This window comes from Heterodontus francisci, chromosome 26, assembly GCF_036365525.1.
Source record: "Heterodontus francisci isolate sHetFra1 chromosome 26, sHetFra1.hap1, whole genome shotgun sequence".
In the NCBI taxonomy this organism is placed as follows: domain Eukaryota; kingdom Metazoa; phylum Chordata; class Chondrichthyes; order Heterodontiformes; family Heterodontidae; genus Heterodontus; species Heterodontus francisci.
In genome coordinates, this window is record NC_090396.1 from 54,580,918 (window position 1) to 54,608,328 (window position 27,411).

At 42.3% G+C, this 27,411-nt stretch overlaps 1 protein-coding gene across 5 annotated transcripts in view; it reads left to right on the forward strand.

The window, feature by feature from the left end:
* Positions 1-27,411, forward strand: part of LOC137384369 (E3 ubiquitin-protein ligase rnf213-alpha-like) — a 164,380-nt gene that overhangs the window by 46,505 nt on the left and 90,464 nt on the right. For all 5 annotated transcript variants that reach the window (XM_068058308.1, XM_068058310.1, XM_068058311.1 and 2 more), the window contains 7 exons: positions 5,695-5,981; positions 8,336-8,604; positions 10,408-10,614; positions 12,253-12,478; positions 16,792-16,847; positions 18,268-18,430; positions 20,259-20,417. In XM_068058308.1, the coding sequence (XP_067914409.1) occupies positions 5,695-5,981; positions 8,336-8,604; positions 10,408-10,614; positions 12,253-12,478; positions 16,792-16,847; positions 18,268-18,430; positions 20,259-20,417 (1,367 nt within the window). The remainder of the gene's footprint in view (positions 1-5,694; positions 5,982-8,335; positions 8,605-10,407; positions 10,615-12,252; positions 12,479-16,791; positions 16,848-18,267; positions 18,431-20,258; positions 20,418-27,411) is intronic.

A 27,411-nucleotide genomic window follows, 5' to 3' on the forward strand; every position in this document is an offset into this window, starting at 1 on the left:
CTCTGCAATCTCTCACCATTTAGATTATACGCTTCTTTTTCCTGCCGAAATGGACAATTTCACATTTTCCCACATTATACTCCATTTGCCAGATCTTTGCCCACTCACTTAACCTATCTATATCCCTTTGTAGCCTCCTTATGTCCTCTTTACAACTTACTTTCCTACCTATCTTTGTGTCATCAGCAAATTTAGCAACCATACCTTCAGTCCCTTCATCCAAAAGTGTAAGTTAGCTGCTGCATCTCTCAACATTAGCATGGTGACTATAATTCAAAAGTACTTCATTAGTTGTAAAGCACTTTGGGACGTCTTGACATTGTGAAAGGTGCTATAGAAGTACAAGTTCCTTTCTTTAGTTAAAAAAACAATGGGCCCATTTAACCTCATTCCACTTATTCCTGCAATTATTACAGGTACAGCACACATTTGCTGTAAGCACTAATATGTGACTAGCTCAGTAGCTGTGATAAAGAACATGAGAAATACTGGGGTGGAGTCAAGAGGTTACATAGGTTTTGGCATATAAGCACTTAAAATCGTTGGAAGCGAGCTATGCTCCCTTTTTAGCTGCTCTGAAAGCTAATGCTTGTCTCAATCACGAACTTAACACAATTGCTCCCTGCTATGGAAGCAACAAACTCTGCAGTGTGGATATTAATTAAAACCAGCCAAATTTATAACTGGGGAGCTGCAGAGGTGGGACAGAAGCATGAATTGGGAGTAGGAGAGGCATAGGAGGCACTGTCAGTTTTTACTGCAAAATTCTTAATTCATACAGAAGTCACACACTGTTGCTGCTGCTCCCTTGAGATTTTCCATGTTCCTGCTGCTGATTCTGTCACCATCCCTCTTTGATAACTCTTCCAGGGATAATTCTTTACCTGCTGGCTCTCTTGATAATCCCACTGCCTTCTAAGAGTGAGAGACCCCACACAATTCTTTCTGCTGGTGGTTGAGAAATAATGGTAGCTGGTTAGCTGGTTGCTAGTTCTTGGTGGGGATGGTAACTGGCTGGCTAGTAGAGGACGGATGCTGGTGGGGGCTGGGAGCTTGCTGATCTGTACAGTTTAGCTACTCACAAGATACTCTGACTGAGCCATCAGGAAATCTATTTTGCGTTTCCATTATAGGAAGTGTTTTTGCAAATCATGAAGTAGCATACACTTCATAAAATATATCTGCATGTATCAAAAATCCAATGTGAAATAATGAGGACTGCCAGAAATGAGGAGTGACACAATGTTTCAGCTGGTCACGCTGCTGGCCCCTCACTGGAAAATAAACCTTGTCCATGAAGAAAAGTCCGTGTACTTCTAAAATTGGCACTACACTACTGGCACTGTTTGAAGGAGAGGCTTATTGTGTGTTGGAAAAATAAACCTCTTTAAAATGCAAGCATTTATCTTTAATCCTCAATGAATGACAAACAGCTGGACAAAGACCTCTGTCTAAATCTATTACAAAAGCAAAATACTGTGGAGTGAAGGCGCCCCTAGGTAGTTGCGATCATAATATGATTGAATTTTACCTTCAGTTTGAGGGAGAGAAGAATGGGTCCAAGACTAGTATTTTAAACTTAAACAAGGGCATATATGAGGGCATGAAAGCAGAGCTAGCTAGACTGAACTGGCAAAGTAGGTTAGGTCAACAGAGATGCAGAGGCAGACATTTAAGGGGATATTTCAGAATACACAGAATAGATACATTCCAATGAGAAAGAAAAATTCCAAGCAGACAACCCACCATCCGTGGTTAACTAAGAAAGTTAAAGATAGTATCAAACTTAAAGAAAAATCATATAATTGCACAAAGATGGGTGGCAGGTTAGAAGATTGGACAGAATATTAAAAAAAAAGAATGACTAAAAGATTAATAAGGAGGGAAAAATTAGAGTACAAGAGAAAGCAAGTTAGAAATATAGAAAACAAAGTAAGAGTTTCTATAGATATTTAAAAAAGAAAAGAGTTAACAAAGTGAGCCTTGGTCCTATAAAAAGTGAGTCTGGGGAATTAATAATGGATAATAAGGAGATGGCAGATGAATTGAACAGGTATTTTGCATCAGTCTTCACTATAGAGGATATAAGTAACATCTCAGGACTAGCTGTAAATCAGGAAATGGAAGGGAGGGAGGTACTTAAGAAAATTACAATCACCAGAGAAGCGGTACTGAGCAAATTGTTGGATCTGCGGACTGACAAATCCCCAGGTCCTGATGGACTTCATCTTAGGGTCTTAAAAGAAGTGGCTAGTGAAATAGTTGATGTGTTAGTTTTAATTTTCCGAAATGCACCAGATTCAGGGTAGGTTCCATTAGGTTGGAAAATAGTGAATGTAACTCCTTTATGCAAAAAGGGAGACAGAAAGCAGGAAACTACCAGCCAGTTAGCTTAACATCTGTGTTCGGGAACATGTTAGAAGCTATTATTAAAGACGTTATAGCAGGGCACTTAGAAAAATTCAAAGTAATCAGGCAGAGTCAACATGATTTTGTGAAAGGGAAATCATGTTTAACCAATTTATTTGAGTTCTTTGAAGCAGTAACGTGCTTTTTTTTATTCGTTCCTCGCATATGGGCGTCGCTGGCTCGGCCAACATTTATTGCACACTCCTAATTGCCCTTGAGAAGTTGGTGGTGAGATGCCTTCTTGAACCGCTGTAGTCCATGTGGGATAGGTACACCCACAGTGCTGTTAGGAAGGGAGTTCCAGGATTTTGACCCAGTGACAGTGAAGGAAGGGTGATATAGTTCCAAGTCAGGATGGTGTGTGGCTTGGAGGGGAACTTGCAGGTGGTGGTGTTCCCATGAATCTGCTGCCCTTGTCCTTCTAGTTGGTAGAGGCTGTGGTTTTGGAAGATGCTGTCTAAGGAGCCTTGGTGCATTGCTGCAGTGCATCTTGTAGATGGTACACACTGCTGCCGCTGTGTGTCAGTGGTGGAGGGAGTGAATGTTTGTAGATGGGGTGCCAATCAAGCGGGCTGCTTTGTTTTGGATGGTGTTGAACTTCTTGAGTGTTGTTGGAGCTACACCCATCCAGGCAAATGGAGAGTATTCCATCACACTCATGACTTGTACCTTGTTGATGGTGGACAGGCTTTGGGGAGTCAGGAGGTGAGTTACTCACCTCAGGATTCCTAGCTTCTGACCTGCTCTTGTAGCCACGGTATGTATATAGCTACTGCAGTTCAGTTTCTGGTCAATGGTAACCCCAGGATGTTGATAGTGGGGGATTCAGCGATCGTAATGCCATTGAATGTCAAGGGAAGGTGGTTAGATTCTCTCTTTTTGGAGATGGTCATTGCCTGGCACTTGTGTGGTGTGAATGTTACTTGCCACTTATCAGCCCAAGCCTGGATATTGTCCAGGTCTTGCTGCATGTCTACGTGGACTGCTTCAGTATCGGAAGAGTTGCGAATGGAGCTGAACATTGCACAATCATCAGCGAACATCCCCACTTCTGACCTTATGATTGAAGGAAGGTCATTGATGAAGTAGCTGTAGATGGTTGGGCCTAGGACACAACCCTGAGGAAGTCCTGCAGAGATGTCCTGGAACAGAGACCGACTGACCTCCAGCAACCACAACCATCTTCCTTTGAGCTAGGTATGACTCCAACCAGCGGAGATCTTTCCCCTTGATTCCCATTGACTTCAGTTTTGCTAGGGCTCCTTGATGTCACACTCAGTCAAATGCTGCCTTGATGTCAAGGGCAGTCACTCTCACCTCACCTCTTGAGTTCAGCTCTTTTGTCCATCTTTGAACCAAGGCTATAATGAGGTCAGGAGCTGAGTGGCCCTGGCGGAACCCAAACTGAGTGTCAGTGAGCAGGTTATTGCGAAGCAAGTGCTGCTAGATCGCACTGTCTACGACACCTTCCCATCACTTTACCGAAGGTTGGGAGTAGACTGATGGAGTGGTAATTGGCCGGGTTGGACTTGTCCTGCTTTTTGTGTACGAGACATACCTGGGCAATTTTCCACATTGCTGGGTAGATGCCAGTATTGTAGCTGTACTGGAAGAGCTTGGCTAGGGGCATGGCAGGTTGTGGAGCACAGGTCTTCAGTATGCCGGAATGTTGTCAGGGCCCATAGACTTTGCAGTATCCAGTGTCTTCAGTCATTTCTTGATATCATGTGGAGTGAATCGAATTGGCTGAAGACTGGCATCTGTGATGCTGGGGACTTCAGGAGGAGGCTGAGGTGGATCATCAACTCGTCACTTCTGGCTGAAGATTGTTGCAAATGTTTCAGCCTTATCTTTTGCACTGATGTGCTGGGCTCCCCCATCACTGAGGAAAGGGATATTTGTGGAGCCACCTCCTCCATTTAGTTGTTTAATTGTCCATCACCATTCATGGCTGGATATGGCAGGACCGCAGAGCTTAGATCTGATCTATTGGTTATGGGATCGCTTAGCACTATTGCATGCTGCTTACGCAGTTTGGCATGCAAGTAGTCCTGGGTTGTATCTTCACCAGGTTGACACCTCATTTTGAGGTATGCCTGGTGCTGCTTCTGACATGCCCTCCTGCACTCTTCATTGAACCAGGATCGGTCCCCCGGCTTGCTGGTGATGGTAGAGTGGGGGATATACTGGACCATGAGGTTACAGATTGTGGTTGAGTACAATTCTGCTGCTGCTGATGACCCAAAGCGCCTCATGGATGCCCAGTTTTGCATTGCTAGATCTGTTGGAAATCTATCCCATCTAGCATGGTGGTAGTGCCGCACGACATCATGAAGGGTATCCTCAATATGAAGATGGAACTTTATCTCCACAAGGACTGTGCGGTGGCCACTCCTCCCAATACTGTCTTGGACAGATGCGTCTGTGGCAGGCAGATTGGTGAGGATGAGGTCAAGTATGTTTTTCCCTCTTGTTGGTTCCCTCACCACCTGCCACAGACCCAGTCTCGCAGCTATGTCCTTTAGGACTCAGCCAGCTCGGTCAGTAATGCTGCTACCGAGCCACTCTTGGTGATGGACATTGAAGTCCCCCACCCGGGGAACATTCTACACACTTGCCACCCTCAGTGCTTCCTCCACTTGCTGTTCAACATGGAGGAGTACTGATTCATCAGCTGAGGGGGGGCGGGGGGGGGGGGGTTGGGGAGGCGGTAGATGGTAATCAGCAGGAAGTTTCCTTGCCCATGTTTGACCTGATGTCATGAGACTTCATGTAGTCTGGAGCCGATGTTGACGACTCCCAGGGCAACTCCCTCCTGCCTGGATACCACTGTGCCACCACCTCTGCTGGGTCTGTCCTGCTGTTGGGAAAGGACATACCCAGGGATGGTGATGGTGGTGTCTGGGACATTGTCTGTAATCTCTCCTGTCCTCTGCCCTATCACACCTTCCCTTTTGTTCTCTTCCCCATCAAACCACCCCCCACCCCTTCAGTTGCTTAAAACTTAATTCTTTTCTAACCTTTGCTAGTTCTGATGAAAGCTCACAGACCTGAAACGTTAACTTTGCTTCTCTCTCCACAGATGCTTCCCAACCTGCTGAGTGTTTCCAGCACTTTATGTTTTTATTTCAGATTGCCAGCATCTGCAGTATTTTGCTTTGATTCATTTTTAAGGATGTCCAAAATAATCAATGTGCCACAGCAGAAACACATTTTGAAATAGTTTTCTTAATCTTCTTGTTCCTCAAGATAATCATTTTTTCTTTATTTTTTCTTTATTTTAAGAATGGCACCAGTATGATGGCATCATGAACTTTCCACAATCATGGAATTTTATCCACGCAGTAAAAAACATCGCACCATTTGGAATGTCTGTGGAAAAAAGGATTTTTGAGTCAAAGCGTACAGGAAGGAGAATTATGCTGGAGGCCATCTTTAACCTTCTTGAATCCCTGAATAAGGAAAGATTTGAGTGCTGTAAGCTGCAACTGAAACATTTTCAGTTGTGCAACCGGTTAACTTGTGAATATGAATATCATCTTGGTGAACAAATCATTTTTGGTGGTGCACAGGTAAACATTTTTGTCACACTTATTCTGAATAAGGTATTGCTATCTGGTTTTAGTTTTGTGGAATACATCTCTATTATCCATATTTGGTCCCAGGCTGGAATGAGGTCTGGAGCTGAGTCGTCCTCAAATTGAGCTTTGGTCAACAGGTTATAATGACTACTTGCCACTTGATAGCACTGTTAACAATTACTTCCGTCACTTTGCTAATTGCTTAATTGTCCAGTACCATTTGTGACTGGATATGATCGGATTGCAGAGCCTTACACTAACTTGCTGCTTGTGGGGTTGCTGAACTCTGTTTTTAGCACGCTGCTGCTTCTGTCATCCTTTGTAGCTGCATCAGTTTGGCACCTCATTTTCAGGTGCATCCGGTGCTGCTCCTGGCATGCTGTCCTCCACTCCTCTTTGGACTAGGGTTGGTCATCTGGCTTCATAGTGATGGAACAGTGAAGGATATGCTGGGCAATGAGATTATACATTGTGGTGGAATACAATTCTGCTGCTGCTGATAGCCCACAGTGCTTCATGGGAACCTAATTTTGAGCCAAAAGATCGGTTCTTAACCTATCCCACTGAGCACGGTGGGATAGGCCACATGACACAATGAAGGATGTCCTCAGTGTGAAGATGGGACTTGCTCTCCACAAAGACTGCACAGTGATCACTTCTACCAATACTGTCATGGACAGATGCATCTGCACTCGGTAGTTTGGGTATGAAAAAGTCAAGTTATGTTATCATCTTTCCCCTCAGAAAGCCAACCCTCAACCCCACTGTCTTTGCAAATGACTGCCCCTTCTCCAACCTCCTTTTCCTCTCCAAAGTTCTTGAATGTTCTGTTACCTCCCAAATCGTGCCCGTCTGTAGGGAGTTCTCTTCCTCACTCAAAGACCCTCCCCCCAACACTCGAGTTCATGACACCAGAATTACAAATGTATGATTTGAATAGAATAACCAGTGAGACAAGTTTCTTCTGATAACTCTCAATCACTTTATTGAATTACCCACAATCCTTAGAGAAGGGTTATACTCAGCAATCAAAAGTTACAGTTGCAACTACAATTACGTCACCCAGGACCCTGTCCTATTAAAAGGTTAAACCCCCTATTCCTAATTAATTTCCTAACTTAATACTCACAATCACACCTCAGTTGGTCTGCTGATGCTGTTCGTAGGTCCCTCAGTGGAGTTGACCAAGATCTCCCATCTTTCTTGAACAAGAACAGTAATGTACCCTGATCTCCATTTTACATTTGTACTATTTTCTTGCTGCTGACTTGGCCAGCTCTTCGCCAAATATGGCAATGCTCCAAACCTTTCGTTCTGATTGGCAACTTATGTCCTCATTCTTGATATACTTTTTTTTTAAGAAAAGGTCTACTGTGAAAGACACAGAATCACCTATTTCCTGCTGATAATCGATTTCAGGAAGGTCAGTTATTCACACTTCTTAAATCCTTAGACTTGCACAGTACTTGATCCCTTCTCCTTTCATTGTTTGGGTCACCAGACTCTAATCTCTTCCTCTATTGTGGTTGCAAGACATATATGCTTGTTGCGCCCTTAATTGTTGACTGGGCTATGTGACTGTCTGCTTCCACTGAAACTTGTAACTTCAGAATTTCAAACAAGGAGTTAACCCCTTGTTGTCTTTCACATCTTTCCCGGAACCCCATGTTTGAATCCCCCACAATCAGGTTTCTGTCCCTGCCACAGTACCAAAATGTCTCTTAGCAGAGTAAAAATGACATCCTAAGAGACTGGGAGAAAGATGTGCTGGTGGTGAAGTTTGGGACATTAGCTGGTCGGCATGATTTTGTGATTATGACTACATGAAGCTGTTCGAGCCCTCCCCCCACAGATTGCCTTCACAGCCTCCATCCAACCAATAGCTGGCATGCTGTCCTCACCATGGAAACGGGCCATTTCCTGCCCACAGCTCACTGGCAGCATGCTAATGCTGGCATAAATGAGCAACGATAGCTTCCATTTTAACTCTTCTGATTTCAGAACAGTATAACATAAAATACAGATGTTTTTTTCTCAGTTGATGCAAAACTCTGATTTCTTCACACTGAGGTAGGTTAGATACAGTCTGTGGAAGGAGTGGACTTAATGGACCATTCCAAATGGCAGCTTCTTGTGCTTTTCAGTTCAAATGTTATCTTGAAGAGTGAGCTAGCACCTGCCTTCTAATGTAAAACTTTGAAAAAATGTGGGACGTTGGCAGCCTAATTTGAAGTTGTGTTTCTCAATACAGATTCCGGTGCTTTATTTACAAGTGTCACCTTTTTTAAAGCTACAGTTTATTCTGTATACATTTTCCAATGATTTGTTTTTCTTTCCTATTGCAGGTTAATGAATTGATAATTGAGCAGTTGAAGGAACTACTCCGCCCTTACACTCAGCCAGAATCTAAAAAAGCAACAAAATCCAAAAGAATTGTGAAAAATCCATTTATAGCTGGAATGGTGGCTTTTGTTATCCAGAACCACTGCTCTTTGCTGTTAAATGCAAATGAATTGATAACTATCTGCCAAATGTTACAACTGCCTCAGGAAAGTACAGAACAGCTTCACCAAGACCTGAAAGAGTTTGCAATATTTTTTCCAAAACCTCAATAGTAGGTTCAATGCATTTATTTTAAACTTTTCATAGACTGCCTTGTACTCATCGTAACTCTTTTTTGCCTGACTGTTATAATCTGCTGGGATTTTGCAACACTAACTAGGTATTTATTTTCAATGGAATCTGTATCTCCCTTCCTGAATGCAGTCACGATCACAATGCCCCTGAAGTCCCCTAGCAAGCACTGCTCATTCCAGATGATGGATATGAGGTTGTGCAGTCATGCCAGGAGTGTATCTCTGCCATGTTTCACGATTTCGGCAGGGTTTCCATCTGCTCCAAGGCCTTGTTGTTCTTGCATATTCTTCATGAAGAGAGTTAAGCATCACATGATAGTGATATGCAGGCTTCATACTCTGAAAGACATAGTCATATACAGATAAACAGATACATTAGAGCTGTTGCTTAAGTTTTATTTGCTTTGCATTTATATTAAATTGTATTAACATTGCAGTTGGTGATACCAACAGAGTTTAACAGTGAGATAGAGATCACTGAGGTAGAAACTAGATCTCGTTGCACCCGTTTTATGAGTGTACAACAGGCTTTAGGGGTAATTTCAGGGACACCTAAAAGACATATGACCCGGATATTGGATCAGACTATTTTGTAGGTGTCACTGAGGTCCGCCTAAAACAGGCATTGGGCCCTTTACATGTGAAGATACGAGGCCCAACTTCTGTTTTAGGCCCCTTTGCCGGAATTGGATCGGATTGTGTGGAGCAGGCACTGGGCCTGCTTTGTTCAGGATTCTTTCGTAGCCAGAGGAGGAGGCTGATAAACCGGTGGACATTCCTGCTCCACCACTGCTGAATTTCTGGGCCTCTGTCATTGATTTGGTAACATTAGGTTTGCAGTGCAATCTGAAGGAAAAAAAACATAGTCTAGAAATTACTACCATTTCTGCATGTAAATAGTCAGTCTTTGGGTGGTCAAGGAAAATTTTGAGGTGGAACTGGTTTCAGAGAATCATCAACGATTTACCCGGTTTTTACCCATGTCTTGCCTCATTGCTAAATTCTGCTGGCCGTTGGCAATTTTGCTGCTCAACAGTCCTCTATGATTAAATATGTGGAAGTAGGACTGGCTGGATACCAGGCTCACGTGGAAATTCTGTCAGTTCCACCAGGATGCGGTCAACACTAAATACGCCAGCATGAGGTAGACACACTTGCAAGAACACAATAATGGATTAGTGTTAGGGAAGCAGCACTAGAACTGCGGATCAGGCATAACTTTATAAACGATTTGAACAAGCCAATGTCACCCCACCCGCTCAACCTCCAATGGGGTGTTGCCTTGCTGCTCCAAAATCCCATTGGCCCTGAAGGGTGGGTACTCCACTAGCACTGCGAATGCGGTGAGCACCTGCTCTGATTATGCAGATGACCCTGTCCCTGAGATTGAAGACAGTGCCAGGGCCAGAGAAGAAAGGCTCAGCCCCCACCACATTTCTGGTTCTAAACACTTCTACATGTCTTTCATTATTTTCCCATCGTTGTGCTGGTTCAAGTTCAGAAGAAAGGCCAGAACCGGCAGATAAATCTTTAGTACTAAAATCATGATAAGATGTATAGAAGTGTTACATAGTTCATTCTTTTATTCGTCAAATATCTGCTATTGTAGCCAATAATTATTTTTGACACTTATGATAATGTCAGGTCTTTTTAAGATGTGTATATTGATAGTTCATAGTGAATTTTATTAACTGGCTCAGCTAATCATATTTTTCGAGAAACTGATTGTTCCTTCAGTGGGTTTGGAATGGCTTTAACGCTGTAATTGTGTTTCTTTCCAGTACATGTATAGGACTGATTAACCAGTGCATTCAACAAGAAGTCTTGGAGTTGGTGCTAGTTGTACCACTTCTTCACTGGTGTATGGAACAGATTCAACCACCCCATACAGTGAGCAGTCAAGCCAGTTCCAGCAGGCTAGAACCTCTGCAAGGTGTTAGTTATAAAGTGTTTCGAGAGAGGATAAGTAAACAACCTGACAAAAGAAGGTGAAATTTATATATTTTAAAAAATACTTTCTGGTAAATTTTGGTAAAATCTTAATGGAATGCTAATCAGGACTGTTTAACTTGTTATTCATCTCTTTAAATGCTAACAATTTGTTCATATAAGATACCACACAGATTCCAGTGTGATGTGATGCTACCAAGTCAGTACACAGGTTAGATTCATACGTTGTTTCTCTGTTCTATCAGTCTAGAATCATGTGCCTTTTATTTACAGGAACTTGAATTTATATAGCACATTTAATGTAGTAAAACATCCCAAAGACCGTCATAGGAGCATTATCAAAATAAAAATTACACAGAGCCACGTAAGGAGATATTACAAGAGGCTTGGTCAATGAGTTAGATTTTAAGGAACATCTTAAAGTAGGAGAGAGGTGGAGAAGTTTAGGGAGTGAATTACAGAGCTTAGGAACTAGGAACCTTGAGCACTTACCTTCCGGGAGAGCAGCGGACAAGAGTCCAGCCGCGCCTGAGTTTGAAAAAAAGTGACCAGTGGCATCACTGGAGACCTGTAAGGTGATTGGTTGGTGGGTTACTGTTGGTAGGGAGTATCAGTAAATAGCTGGGTTATGGTGTCTCAACAACTAGCAGACTAAACACAAGTAAAAAAATTATTAATAATAAGGAACAAGCGGAAGTATTATCTTTTTTGAGTAAAGGTTTATTTCAACTAGTGAACTGTATTGATTAGTAATAGGATTTATCAGTACTGGTAAGGTTTTATTAATAGTTCTAAGTTGTTTGAGTATTGGTAAAAAAAATTTTGCGGTAGCAAAGGGTCAACTAATAAATAAAGGAATGGCAGGGTTGCTTCAACCTCGCAAGTGCACCTCCAGTGCTATGTGGGAGCTCCAGGATGCTTCCTGTATTCTGGATAACCATTTGTGCAGAAAGTGTTGTCAATTGCTGCAGCTTGAGCGCCGGGTTTTGGAACTTGAGTGGCAGTTGGTGACATTGCGGTGCATTCATGAGGGTGAGAGCTACAGCTTAGGAGTATGCAGGGAGAGAGGGAACAGGTGACCACCAGGCAGTCCAAAAGAAACAGGCAGGTAATACAGGAGGCCCCGAGTCCATCTCACTCTCCAACAGATATTCAGCCTGTTCCGGCATTCAGTTAGATCATGTTTGATCTGTATCATAACTCCATCTACCCACCTCGGTTACATAGACCTTAATACCTTCACCGAATAAAAATCTATCAATCTCAGTTTTGAAATTTTTGATTGACTCCAGCCTCAACAACATTTTGGGGGAGGGAGCTCTAGATTTCCACTGTCCTTTGCGTGAAGCAGTGCTGACATCACCCCTGAACAGCCTAGCTTTAATTTTAAGGTTATGCTCCCTTGTTCTGAACTCTCCCACCAGAGGAAATAGTTTCTCTCTATCGACCCTATCAATTCCATTGATCATCCTAACACCTTGATTAGATCACCCCTTAATCTTTTGTGTTTTGAATGCATATTTCATCTTTGCAACACAAAGACACACAATCACAAGACTTTTAATAATTTGGATAGATAAGGAAAATTTACTCAAACATGTACAAGTAGTAACTTCATGGTTGCTTTTTGGCAATGTAAGAACTTTTGTTATGTCTTTTCTTTTCATTATTTTTAGAAAATTGCTGGAACTCATGTTTCAAAACAAGCCTATGGTTGAGATGAACCTGACACTGGTCCTTACCTGGTTTTCACTGATTGCAACTGAAGATATTCCAGAATATTCCAGGAAAATGGGGATGGCTCTGAAACATGTTGTACAAGGACTGATGTGCAGATTAAAAGAGTCTCATGAACTGAAATTGTCAAATGCTAACTTTAAAATTTGGAACCAAGATATCCAGGTTTGTTTTAGATGTTTTGTGTTGAAGATTTCAGTACTTAACAGGCATTCTTCAGAAACTATAAGCTCATCCTTGAGATCCACATGGAAGCATGATAATTATTAACCAGCCTCCTTAATCATTTACATTGGAAAGGCTGTCTATATTATGTGTGTGTCACTCTCCCAGGTCTATAAAATTAATTTTAAAACTGAGGTTAATAATTTTTTGTTAGCGAAAGGTATTAAGGGATAAGGAGCAACATTGGGTATATGGAGTTGGGATGCAAACCAGCCATGATCTCACTGAATGGTGGAACAGGCTTGAGGTCTACATGGCCTACTCCTGTTCCGATGTCCCTAAGCTTCATTCTGCAACAGTCCACTGTACCATCTGCATTTGAGCCACCAGAACAAACCACACGGTGGCTACTGGGTGACGAGGGCTACCCATTGACCACATGACTCATCACTCCAGTCCAAGCACACATGGGCATCATGCATATAACACAAAACATGCTACCACGCGAAATGCGATTGAGTAGACCATTGGGGTGCTCAAACAATGCTTTCACTGCCTGGACTGCTCTGGTCGAACCCTGCAGTATTCAGCAGAACACATGTCAAGATTCACCATGTTCTGCTGCAAGCTGCACAATCTCACCATGAAGGGACAGTCCTTACCACCAGGGATACGGTGACCAGCTGAGAAGGAGGAAGTGGGGAAGCAACCAACACATCCCCTTTCTGTCTATGATTGACTCATCCAATTGTGTTCTGGGGAATGAGGTGGGTCAAGTGAATCAACATTTAAGGGACATTGATCATAGTCCCATAAGGTTTAGATTGGCTATGGATAAGGACAAAGAGCCATCCAGGATAAAAATAATTAATTGGGGGAGGGCCAACTTCAAAGGGGTGAGAACGGATCTGGCCCAAGTAAATTGGAATCAAAGATTGGCAGGCAAAACAATACAATGGGCTGCCTTTAAAGAGAAGATAGTTTGGGTACAGTCATGGTACAATTCCACGAGTGGCAAAGTTAGGACAAACAAATCCAGAGCTCCCTGGATAATGAAAGCAATAGAGAGTAAGATGAAGCAGAAAAAGGGTACATGTAACAGATGTCAGGTGGATAATACAAGTGAGAATCAGGCTGAATAAAGAAGGTTCAGAAGGGAAGTGAAAAAACAAGAGAAGCAAAGAGAGAGTATGAGAAGAGACTGCTACTCAACATAAAGGGAATCCAAAAGTCTTCAAAAGGATATAAATAGTAAAAGGGTGGTATTCGACCCCACTCCTCCTAGGGACCTAAAAGAGCATTTACGCATGGAGGCAGGGCGCATGACTGAGGTACTAAATGAATACCTTGCATCTGTCTTTACCAAGGAAGAAGATGCTGCCCAAGTCATTGTGAAAGAGGAGATAACTGAGACACTGGATGTGCTAAATATTGATGAAGAAGAGGTGTTAGGCTGGCTGTACTTAACAGTTGCTAAGTTAAAAGTTGATAAGTCAACAGGACCAGATCAGATGCAACCAAGGATACTGAGGGAAGTGAGGATGGGAATTGCAGAGGCACTGGCCATAATCTTCCAAACCTACTTAGGCGGTGCCAGAGGACTGGAGAATTGCAGATGTTATACCCTTGTTCAAGAAAGGATATAAGGATGAACCCAGAAACTACAGGCTAGTCAGTTTAACCTTGGTGGTGGGAAAGCTTTTAAAAATGATAATTTGGAACAAAATTAACAGTCACTGTGGATTAATTAAGGAAAGCCAGCATGGATTTGTTAAGGGCAAATCATGTTTACCTAACTTGATTGAGTTTTTTGATGAGGTAACAGAGAGGGTTAATGCAATTAATGTGATGTACATGGACTTCCAAAAGGCATTTGATGAAGTGCCACATAATAGGCTTGTCAGCAGAATTAACGCCCATGGAATAAAAGGGACAGTAGCAGCATAGATATCAAATTGGCTGAGTGACAGGAAACTGGAGTAGCGGTGAATGGTTGTTTTTTGGACTGGAGGACGATATCTAGTGGGGTACCCCAGGGGCCAGTGTGAGGACTGTGCTTTTCTTGATGTATTAATGACCTTGGGTGTACAGGGCACAATTTGAAAATTTTCTGATGACCCAAAACTTGGAAGTATTGTCAACTGTGAGGAGGATAGTGATAAATTTCAAGAGGACATAGACAGGGATGGGCAGACAAGTGGCAGATGAAATTTAATGCAGAGAACTGTGAAATGGTTCATTTTATTCAAGAGCAAGAAGAGACATTATAATTAGAGGGTACAGTTCTAAAGGGGGTGCAAGAGCAGAGGGACATGGGGGTATATGTGCACAAATCATTGAAGGTGGCAGGGCAGGTTGAGAAAGCAGTTAATAAAGCATATGGGATCCTGGGCTTTATAAGTAGAGGCATAGAGTAAAAAAGCAAGAAAGGTATGACAGCAGGCTGAGCTGGCATAACTTTAGTCTGAACTTCCACTACAGCACCCAGATGTTGAATGACTTCTGCCTATGTTGCAGTGGTTTCCCACCAATTCCACACTGGAAAGGATGGGTTCCAAGCTCTGTGCAAAGCACTGTGCCAGATTGGTACTGGACTCATCCGTGCTCCTTCCTATTGACTACAGGCTTCCTGTCAGGCCTGCCAATGCACCAAGCATTTCAGTGTACATACCCATTAGCCTTCTTTGGTAGGCGTTCCCATCGAAGTTCTCATCTGAGTCCTCTGCAGCAAAACTCGTGTGCGACCTCGTTCCTTGGTTCCCTCATCCCCTGGCCGGTTGCAGGCCACTCATGCCAAGTGCAGATCGTGCCTCTGAACTACCCTCTAAAGCATTAACAGCATCAGTATCTGAGCTGTTGGCTACAAGTGTGAGAGCATGTAATGGTGTCTCTTCATCATTGTCTTCTTCTCCCATCTCCTGTAGTTCAACCACTGTCTGGTCAGGTGTAGTTCTTGGGTATATGATAGGAGAACGGCACAAAGGTAGGTTTGTGGTGATGGGAGGGGGTAAGCAAGAGGTACATGCTTTCACCAAATGCAGCTGATAAATGAGAAGAGACTGTGGGATGAGGGGGAAGTGGATTGTTTGAAGGAGGATTAGCTGTGACCATACTGTCCTTTTTGATAGTCTCAGCCTTGCTGCTGGCCATGGCCTCAGTCATGGCAGGTGCAGTGATGGAGAGCACTATCTCCTCCATGAGGATAATGATGTGCAGTTGTGCCTGACCCCCGCAGTTTAGGTACTGCTGCCTTCGTTTCTGCACCACTTTGTCCTGTAAGAAAGAGGGAAATGTGACATTGAGCGGGGTGCAGTGTGTTTGGCTGATGTGGCTGTCATGTCTGAACAGCTGGCAGGAGATGGTAGCATAGTGGTAATGTCACTGGACTTGTAATCTAGAGGCCCAGGCTAATGCCCTGGGGATATGGGTTCAAATCCCACCACGGCAGCTGGTGGAATTTAAATTAAATTAATAAATTTAAATAATAAAAAGTTTTAAAAATCTGGAATTGATAGTGAGTCTCAGTAATGGTGCCATGAAACTGTCATTGATTGTTGTAAAAATCCATCTGGTTCACCAATGTCCTTTAGGGAAGGAAATCTGCTGTCCTTATCTGGTCTGGCCTACATGTGACTCCCGACCAACAGCAATGTGGTTGACTCTTAACTGCCCTTTGAAATGGCCTAGCAAGCCACTCAGTTCAGGGGCAATTAGGGATGAGCAACAAATACTGGCCGAGCCAGTGACACCCACATTGCGTGAAAGAATAAAAACAAGTGTCTGCAAGCTGTGATTTGTGCGGCAATACACAGTGTGTGATGGTGAGGTGAAACTCTGAATTTGAGGTATTAGTCATGATTAATAGAGATTGTTGGTAGGTGAATGAAGGGGTGGGGGCGAATGGAGCAGTATCTGAGACTAGTGGTTCAGTTGTAATGATATGGCATTGTCCACTCGTATCAGGTCATTAAATTTCTTTCGGCACTGCATCCAGCTCCTCGGGGCTACACTGCTGGCATTGACCATGCTAACTATCTGCTCCCACTGCCTTCTCAATTTGTCTGGAGGGCTTCCTGGTCCCTGTGGATAGAGGACATCTATTATCCTGTCAATCATAATGTATAAATTTGTATTCCAGTGGATTTTTATAATAAATGTTAGCTAATTGGTTAACCTCATTTTATAGAAGGCTTTTGAAGCTGGTGAGACTAGTTCTGCATATGAAGAATGTTATTTTCATTTGTTCATAATTACTGCTTTTTGATTTGTTATATGTGACTATCAATGACATTGAGGATTATTTGCTTTTATAGGCATTTGGAAAAAGCATCTGTTATATCAAAGACATGATAGTCCAACAAACGGAAAGGTACACTTTATATATTGATTTCCAGATGAAGGAGACAAATGCTAAGCAGATGTCGTTCACTATTACTTTCTGGATAAAGCCCTACACTTTAGAATGTTGTCCCCACCTCTCTACCTTTTTGCTCCCCTTTAGAACTCTTCTCAAATCCATCACTGCAGTTTTCAGTCCCTTCCCTTAATCAACCCCATTAAATGCTCGATACCTGCTCCTTTTCCCTACCTTAAAATTGTATATGACCGTTAGCTGTTATCGTGGTTGCTGTTAGATGTTTCCTTCCCTTAAACAGGAATGGGAAAACAAGTTTTTATTCATAAAGCTCCTTTAATGCAAAAAAAATCTCAAGATGCTTCCCAAGTGGAAAAATGCACAGATACAAGCTATGGATCGAGAAATTAGGAAGGGTGATGAAAGGCTTCAAAAAAGCTAGGTTTGATATGGTTTCTAAGGATAGAAGTGGGAAGACAGAGGAGTTTGCGGAGTGAGATCCAGAGAGTCAGGCTGAGGCAGTAGAAGTTCTGCCAACGATGGTCAATCAAAGAGAGTGGATATGCACAGAAGGCCAGAGGTAGAAGATTGAAGGGGTGGGATGGGATATAAAGCCGGAGGAGATTGCAGAAATAGGGTGCACTGGAGCTATGGAGGGATTGAAAATTTACTGTGTTTGGAAGGCAGGAGCCAGTTTGGTTCAGTGAGGATGGAAATGATGGGTGCGATTTACTGGAGGAATAGATATAGGCAATTGAGGTTTTGACAAGTTAGAGTTTGAGTGGTATCGGGGCTAAGATGAGGGCAGAGGCCAGCAAGATTGTAAAGGTGAAAATATGCAATCATGTTGATTGGTAAGATGTGGCGTTTGAAGCTCATCTCTTCAAAGTTTTCATTGGCTGGTTCAGAACCATTGAGTGGTGCATGCGGTAGATGGCATTACTGTCAAGGTAGTGGAATTGATGTTGGGGGCTGAAAACAAAGACTTTGCTTATTCCGATGAAGAAAGTTGTGGTGCATCTGTGACTTGAAGTTGAACAGGCAGTCTGACAGCATGGGAGCGCTCGAGGGCTCATGAGAAGTGGTGAAAATGTGGATGTCATCAGGATAGATATAAATAGCTGACCCTGTGCCTGTGGATGATGGCTCTGAGGAGCAGCAAGTAGATAATGACTTCCTAAATTAGGGTGGGAGAACATAGCTAGATCAGATTGATCCTTAATTGAGTCTTCACAACTTTGTGGAAATATGCAGTTGAATTATTAATTTAACAGCATCAATAAATGTACATCAAAAGTGACCATTTGCTTACAATTCAAAACAAATGCCATAGCCCTGTTTGTTCATGCACCGATAATTGAAGAATCCAGTAATTTATGTTGATTTGAATAGTTTATTTAAGGTTGAAATTAAGTCTCACGGCTTGTTTTTACAGAAGGAATATCTCTGAATTGCTGGAAAATGATTTGAAATGGAGTAATAAGATACATATGATAACCAGTGAACTGACGAGCCACATAGGATTGTATGAAGTTCCAGCTCTTTCATTTCAGCTTGTAATGAAAGTTGTTGAGAAAATAAAAATGCTGTTAACAGAGGCAAGTTTTAAACTAATGTGAATGTAAAATGCAGCATAAGTATATTTTGTTGCTCCAGGAAAAAAAAAATTGCATCGATATAGCACCCTTTGCGTTCTCGAGTTATCCCAAACCACCTCACTGTCATTGAATTATTTTTGTACATTTATCTTAACAGACACATGGGACCTCAGCTTAACACTCATCTGAAAGGTGGCACCTCTGACAATACAGTGTTTGAACCCACAACCTTCTAACTTGGAGGCAAAAGTGTATAGTTGTAAAAGATATTCGATAAGTAGTAGCTTGTCTTTTATTTAACACTTGAATCTAGATCCTATTGAGGAGTAAAAGAAAACCCATATTTCACTGTCAGAGAGTAATCCTGCTCGTTACACTGGGATCATGCCCAATGGTAACATTCACTGGTGTCTGCACCAGAGTTTATGGGATCACTGGGAAGGTATCTCATTTACATGGGCTCGGTGAATGCAATTGCCATTTTTGGCACATCTCTGCATGTGCCTGGCTATGTCTGCCTGGAAAATCCAGTGTCCAGGCAATGAGCTCTCTGATCAGAGGGCCAATTTACATTTTTATTTAATTTACACTCTTGCGGGTTTGGACCTCTTAACTGGCCTGGATGTTCGCTGATGTTTGCACAATGTTCAGCACCATTCGTGACTCCTCAGATACTGAAACAGTCCTTGTAGAAATGCAGCAAGACCTGGACAATATCCAGGCTTGGGCTGATAAATGGCAAGTAATATTCGTGCCACTCAAGTGCCAGGCAATGGCCATCTCCAACAAAAGAGAATCTAACCATCTCCCCTTGACATTCAATGGCATTACCATCGCTGAATCCCCCACTATTAACATCTTGGGGGTCACCATTGACCAGAAACTGAACGGGAATTGCCATATAAATACCATGGCTACAAAAGCAGGTCAGAGGCTAGGAATCCTGTGGCGACTAACTCACCTCCTGACTCCCCAAAGCCTTTCCACCATCTACAAGTCACACATCAGAAGTTTGATGGAATACTGTCCACTTGCCTGGATGGGTGCAGCTCCAACAACACTCCAGAAGCTCAACACCATCCAGGACCAAGCAGCCCGCTTGATTGGCACCCCATCCACCACCTTAAACATTCACTCCCTGCACCACTGACGCACAATGGCAGCAATGTGTACCATCTACAAGATGTACTGCAGCAACTCACCAAGGCTCGTTCGACAGCACCTTCCAAACCCACGACCTCTACCACCTAGAAGGACAAGGACAGCAGATGCATGGGAACACCACTACCTGCACGTTCCCCTCCAAGCCACACACCATGCTGTCTTAGGACTATATCACCGTTCCTTCACTGTCACTGGGTCAAAATCCTGGAACTCCCTTCCCAACAGCACTGTGGGTCTACCTACACCACCACCTTCTCAAGGGCAGTTAGGGATGGGCAACAGATGTTGGCCTTGACAGAAATGCTCACGTCCCATGAACAGCTTAAAAAAAAACAAAAAGGGGGTAATTTTAATTTTGGACAATGCTGTAAAATGAGTGATATTGAATTGGCCACCCAGTATACACCACAGTCAATTTTCCTTTCCATCTGAGTCAATAAGATGGAATAACACAGGTGGTGTATAACAGGCGGTCAATTCGATATCAACCATTTTACAGTATTGCAAAAAGTTATCCCAGTAGCTTTGGTTACCATTTTCTTTATCTAATTGTGTGATGGTGCAATTTTATATGAACTTTATTGTCTGTTGTACTTTGTTCAGTCTTAATGCCTGTAATGACTCGCTTTGAACGCATCTTGTTTTCTTCCCTCCTCCATTTCAGGAATCGCACAGTGAGCCATCTCCAGAAGAAAATCAAGCTCAAGTCAATGTCAAATTAGTAATTGATGGTGCTCAAGATTGCCTCCGTACTTGGCGAACACGAACTTTGCCGAAAACCATGCTTTCCACAGCAAAGTTCACTGACAAGAAAGAACTGGAGGTACTTTTACAACCCGCCCCCCCCCCCCCACCCCCACGCCCCTGCCTCCCCCTTTACCTTTCAAGATCTATTTAGAGGATTTTAAGTGCAGAGTAAAAATATTGCATTCTGCATGTTGACTGTATTTCAAATTATTATTGATAAAAGGACCAAAATTAAATACAGAACATCCTGCTTAGAATCATAGAAGCTGACAGCGCAGGAGGCCATTTGCCTCATCGTGCCTGTACCAGCACTTCACTAGAACAATTCAAAAATGAATCTTACTATTCCCAAACTCTTTCCATTGCCCAATTCTCTTTTCTGCAAATATTGATCCAATTCTAGGATGCAATGGTTCCTGCCTGAAAAACTCCCTGTGGAAAAGCATTCCACACTCCAACAATAATAAATGGGACTGATAACACTGTATCTCATCTCAAATAAATGTTATCTTTGGTGGAGCAGCCAGATTTGGTTTTAATTTTGTGAATGTGAATGGATTTTGTTTTAAAAGGAGAAAATTGTCAAAAATCAAAATATTAAGTCAGCCAATTACTATGAAATTTGTCGGCCATTGAATGGAAAACTTTAGTTGTTTAATAAATGTGGATTTGATAATGAGTATAATGATGGTTCATGTTATATTTCTGAAAGAAAATTGCTTTAGCTCACACCTGACGAATGATCTGGTATTGTGAAACTTCCCTCCAAATTAACAGTTACTCTGTTCTGGGAGCATATATGAAAAAGTGGTGCATCTTTTTCTGATGACTGATTTGAAAATGATTGGAAAGTAATGTGTGATGCACACCAGAATTTCCAACATGGGTGAGGTTCTGAGTGAGGGGAGCACGACATAACAAGAAATAGAAGCAGGAGTAGGCCTTTTGGCCCCTCAAGCCTTCCTCACCATTTAATAAGATCATGGCTGATCTGATCGTGGCCTTAGCTTCACTTTCCTGCCTACCTCCCATAACCCTTGACTCCCTTGTAGATCAAAAATCTATCCGGCTCAGACTTGAATATATTCAATGACCCTGCCTCCACTGCTCTCTGGGGAAGAGAATTCAATAGAGTAACGACTCTCAGAGAAGAAATTCCTCCTCATCTCCATCTAAAATGGGAGACCCCTTATTTTGAAACTGTGCCTCCTAGTTCTAGATTCTCCTACGAGGGGAAACATCCTCTCAGTATCTACCCTGTCAAGCTCCCTCAGAATCTTGTATGTTTCAATAAGATCACCTCTCATTCTTCTAAAGTCCAATGAGTACAGTCCGACCTTTCCTCATAAGATATCCCTTCATCCCAGGAATCAACCTAGTGAACCTTCTCTGAACTGCTTCCAATACAAGTATATTTCTGCTTAAGTAAGGAGACCGACAATGCAGAGAGTTCTTGGTGCAGTCTCACCTATGCCTTGTACAGTTGTAGTAAGACTTCCCTACTTTTATACTCCATCCCCCTTGCAATAAATGTCAACTTTCCATTTGCCTTCCTAATTACATACTGTACCTGCATGCGAGCATGTTGTGATTCATGTACAAGGACACCCAGATCATCCTGTACCATAGCATTCTACAGTCTCTCGCCGTGTAAATAATATTTTACTTTTCTATTTTTCCTGCCGAAGTGGACAACCTCACATTTTCCCACATTATACTCCATCTGCCAGATTTTTGCCCACTCACTTAACCTATCTATATCTCTTTGCAGGCACTTTATGTCTTCCTCACAACTTGCTTTCCTACCTATTTTTGTATCGACTGCAAATTTGGCTACAATGCACTCGGTCCCGTCATCCAAGCTATTAATATAGATCGTAAGTAGTTGAGACCTCAGCACTGATCCCAGTTTGCCAACCTGGAAAATGCTGCATTTATCCCGACTCTCTGTTTCCTGTTAGCCAATCCTCTATCCATATAAATATATTACCCCCAACATCAGGAGATTTTATCTTGTATTGTAACTTTTTATGTGGCACCATATAAAATACCTTTTGGAAATCCAAGTACACTATGTCTACAGGTTCCCCTTTATCCACCCTGTTTGTTAATTTCTCAAAGAACTCTAATAAATTTGTCAAACACAATTTCCCTTTCATTAAGACTATGTTGATTCTGCCTGATTACATTATGATTTTCTCAATGTCCTTGTACATCCTTAATAATGGATTCCAGCATTTTCCCAATGACAGATGTTGGGCTAACTGGCCGAATAGTTTCCTGCTTTCTGTCACCACTGCCCCTCCACCCTTCCAATCTGCTGGGACCTTTCCAGAATTGAGGGAATTTTGGAAGATTACAGCTAATGCATCCACTATCTCTGCAGCCACTGCAGAGATTGGAGGATGCAGACCGTCAGGTCCAGGGGACTTGTCAGTCTTTAGTCTCATTAGTATTCCCATTACAGTTTCTCTAGTAAAGGGAGGCGGTGGTGTAGTTTGGGGAGGCGGTGGCAAAGTGTGGGGAGGCAGTGGCGTAGTGATAATGTCACTAGATTAGTAATCCATTGCCCAGACTAATGCTCTGGGGGCATGAGTTCAAATCCCACCACAGCACACGGTGAAATTTGAATTCAATTAATAAATCTGGAATTAAAACCGAGTCTAATGGTGACCATGAAACCATTGTTGTAAAAACCCATCTGGTTCACTAACATCCTTTAGGGAAGGAAATCTGCTGTCCTTACCTGGGCTGGGCTATACATGACTCCAGAACCACAGCAATATGCTTCACTCTAAACTGCCCTTTGAAATGGCCTAGCAAGCCATTTAGATCAAGGGCAATTAGGGATGGGTAATAAATAGCGACCTAGTCAATAACACCTACATCTCACAAAAACAAATAACAAAAAAAGTTCCTCCCTCACTTTTGCCTCTTGATTTTCTACTATTCTTGGGATGGCTTTTTTGTGTCTTCTACTGTGAAGACAGTGTTACGACCGAGGCTGGAGGGATGCACTGTCTTTCTCTAGTTCCACTTCTCCACAGGTCACAACATAGATTTAAATGTTTTACCCAGTTACCGATACGGCCAATTCTATATTCTATTTTTATTTCAGAATAAAATCTGCCAACCAGGTTTCTTTGATAAACAGCAAAATTATTAATTTATTATAAAACAAGACTTATTCAGTAAGATGCAAAGCATTAACACGCAGGTTGAAATATGAAAGTTTCTTTCTAAATTAACCCACCACACACGCACCAGTTAAAGAAAAAATAAAGAAGTTTTCTCTGCAGAGATCTCTTTACATAAAAGACAAAAAATACTTTGGCTTAATACTTGTTAATTCTTGAAGGAAAAGGATAGGATATGGAGTTCCAGATGATTCTTTGGTCTGGCATCTAGGTACACACAGATGGGTCTCGCTAGACACATGCGGTGATCACTGTGATCTTTTCAGAAGCAGTTCTTTCATGAGATGTCAAGAGAAAGTCTTGCAGAATCTTCTCAGGAGAAATGCTGCATCAGTTTCTCCAGTTCCCTCATGGGATTCCCAGGGTTTTTTTTTCAAAGAAATGGACTAGGAAGAGCTGGTCGCCTCTCTCTCTTAGCAGGCTTACACTCTAACTGAACCAAAACAATATCCAAAATGAAACCAACTCTTGACCACCATAAATCCTGACATGTCACTTTTCTGTAAACAACTCCCCCTAGTTACCAAGGTTCCTGCTGTTTATTTAGCTTAAGACATGTGACATCCAGTAAGGGTTGTTTTTAAACAAAATCTCAAGTCCTTCCAGTGACCTTTATTTTTTTTAAAAAACAAAGTCCAGCATCTATGGAATCTCTTCAGTCTTTTAAACGAATCCATTTCCACAATTTCAAACGAGTCCTCAAAAATATTTTTTAAAAATGGAAGCACTTTCATAACAGCAGATACAAAATACTTGTTCAAAGTCTCTGCCATTTCCTTGTTTCCCATTATTAATTCCCCAGTCTCATCGTCTAAGGGACCAACACTTACTTTAGCTACTCTCTTCCTTTGTATATACTTATAGAAGCTTTTACTGTCTGTTTTTATATTTCATGCTAGTTTACTCTCATGCTCTAATTTCTCCCTCTTTATTATTTTTTAGTCTTCTCTGCTGGTTTCTAAAATTTTCCCAATCTTCTGGCCTACGACTGATCTTTGCAGCATTATATGCCTTTTCTTTCAACTTGATACCACTCTTAGCTTCCTTAGTTAGCCACGGATTGTGCAACTTTCTCATGGAGTCTTTTTTTTTAATGGATTATATCTTTGTTGAAAGTTATGAAATATCTCCTTAAATGTCTGCCACTGCTTCTTTACTGTCTTACCTGTTAACTTATTTTCCCAGTCCACTTTAGCCAACTCTGTTTTCATATGCTTGTAATCGCCTTCATTTAAGTTTAAGACATTTGTTTCAGAGCCAAATTTTTCATCCTCAAACTGAATGTGAAATTCATCATGTTATGTACTATGAGCTCATTTATTAATCCTGTCTCATTTGCACATTACCAGGTCTAAAATAGCCTACTCCCGGTTGGTTCTAGAACATATTGTTCTAAGAAACTGTCCCTAATACACTGTATGAACTCATTCTCCAGGCTAATGAATTAATTGATTAATCCAATCTAAATGAAGATTAAAATTGCCCACAATTATTGCAGTACCTGTCCTACAGTGTAGCTACTGTCCGGGAGCCTATAAACTACTCCCACCAGTGACTTCTTTCTTTTGTTATTTCTTATCTCCACCCAAACTGATTCGACATCTTGATCTTTCAAGCTAAGATCATTTCTCACTAGTATACTGATCTCATCCTTTATTAACAGAGCTATCCCACCTCCATTTCCTTTCTTCATATCCTTTTGAAATGCCAAATACCCTTGAATATTTAGTTCCCAGCCTTGGTCACCTTGCAAACATATCTCTGTAATGGGACGGCAACGTGTCCGTACATGGACACCAGTGTCTGTGGTAAAAGTTTTGAGGTCCTTGGTAATTTTAATTGTCTTGCTCCAAGCCTTTAAACTTATGTTTTAAAAGGGAATAAAAATTTCAAACACAAGTTTAAAGGCTTGGAGGAAAACATTTATAATTATCAAGAGTGAAAGTAACTACAAACAATCGGAACGTCGGGCTTGGTCTACAGCCCGCAAAAGTTTTGTATCTGACCTGCCAATCAAAAGCACAAATGGTTTGTCAGTGTGTGGACCTCCGTCTAATTAGAGCATGGAGGAGGTGAGGCTAGCTGGGAAAATTGGAGCCGTCAATCAGCTGCTCCATATCCGTGTCTGACCTGCGGAATCAACCCTGGAGAGTGTTGGTGTGAGTGGAACAGATAGGAGAGTGCACAGGAAAGCAATGCTAGAACTGGAAAGGGAAGACTTCTTTGAGCCAGAGCAAGCTGTTTTTTTAAGAAGACAGTCCACTTCCTCAGCTCTGCAAAGGTCCTGGTTTCTCTGAGTGTGGGGCTGGCGCTGAGCGGCAATGTGTTTCTGCTCCTGGTGTCTGGGGTTGGTGGGGAGCAGAGAAGGAGAGAGGGAGGGAGGGGGTGGGGAGGAGAGGGAAAGAGATGGGGCAGAAGAGAGAAGAGGGAGGGAACAGAGAAAGAGAGAGTGGGAGGAGAGAGAAGAGGAAAGAGTGGGGGGAGAGGAGGGGGAGACAGGGAGGGGGTAGGGGATGGACATGGGAGTAGATGGGGTGAGGGACACGGGGAGAGAGGGAGACACAGGAGAGAGGAGGGTGGGGAGAAGGGGCAAAGGAAGGGAGTGGGGGGGAGGGACACGGGGGGAGAGGGTGACACAGAGGGGAGGAGGATGGGCACAGAGAGGGTGGGGGATACGGGAAAGGGATGGGCACAGAGGAAAGAGGGAGAGAGAGAGAAAGGGATCATAATCACTCCTGACAGATGGCATCTGTCTGAATTCTCATCGCTATATCAAGTATGCAGGCAGACGTTGACTACTTGTGCAAGCAAATTCAATGTAAGGAGAAATATGTTTTAAATCAGACTGTGTTTTGATGGCAATAGGTTGGCTGTACATTTAATTATACAGATTAATTAATTGCCCCCACGTCTATGGCTGAGTCAATAACTTCGTCAAATGTCCGTGGTTCAACCTCTTGGTGCCTATCCCTGGTAATGCTGTCATATCATTTATTTCTGCCTGTGCTATCAATTCATCCATCTTTTTATGAATGCTTGTGACATTCAGATAAAGAGTCTTTAATTCTGGCTTTTTACCATTTTTCCCTACTCTGACCTTATTTGCTGGTGCACTTTTATGTTTGTATGCTCTGTCCCTTCCTGTCACATTCTGGTTATCATTAACCATATCATTACCCTGCACTATTGCCTTGTCCTGTCGCATTAACTTTCTAAACTCCTCCCCAATTATTTAAAGTCCTCTCTACTGCCCTAGTTATACGATTCGCCAGGACACTAGTCCCAGCGCAGTCAGGTGAAGGCCATCCCAATGGTACAGCTCCCTCTTTTCCCAGTACACATTCAGAATAATTATTCTTTTTTACTTTTCTGTATTTTTTAAAGTTGAAGCATTGATTTGTTTTCTTTAACCAGAAAAGGCCTGTCACCACAGGAATATAAGAGTCATTTCCACAATTGGGTGTTCCCTTTGGTGAAATCGTTTTTCTGGAATTTTCAGATCAAAAATGCAGAGCTCACAGTCTGTCATCTTAGGCTGATTAAAATGAACGGACAGATAGTCTTGGCTGTGGGCAGTGGGCAGGGGTGGTGTTTGCTGTGCCACGATTTGGTTTGGACTCCTGTGTTTTACTAGACAACAATGCTAACTACATTGACTTAATCTCGTGCCACATCAACATCTGAAAAGAGAAAAGATTCTCTGGAAGGGTCTCCACCCAAAACATGAATCTGCCTCTTCAAATACTGACCAAACCACTGCATAAATTCCACGATTTGTTAGTTGAAATGCAAAAAGTTGAATTTTAACCAGACAAGGAAGGGAGGGTGTGAGGGGAATGATTCCTCACAGTTTGTGGGCTACTCCCTACCCTC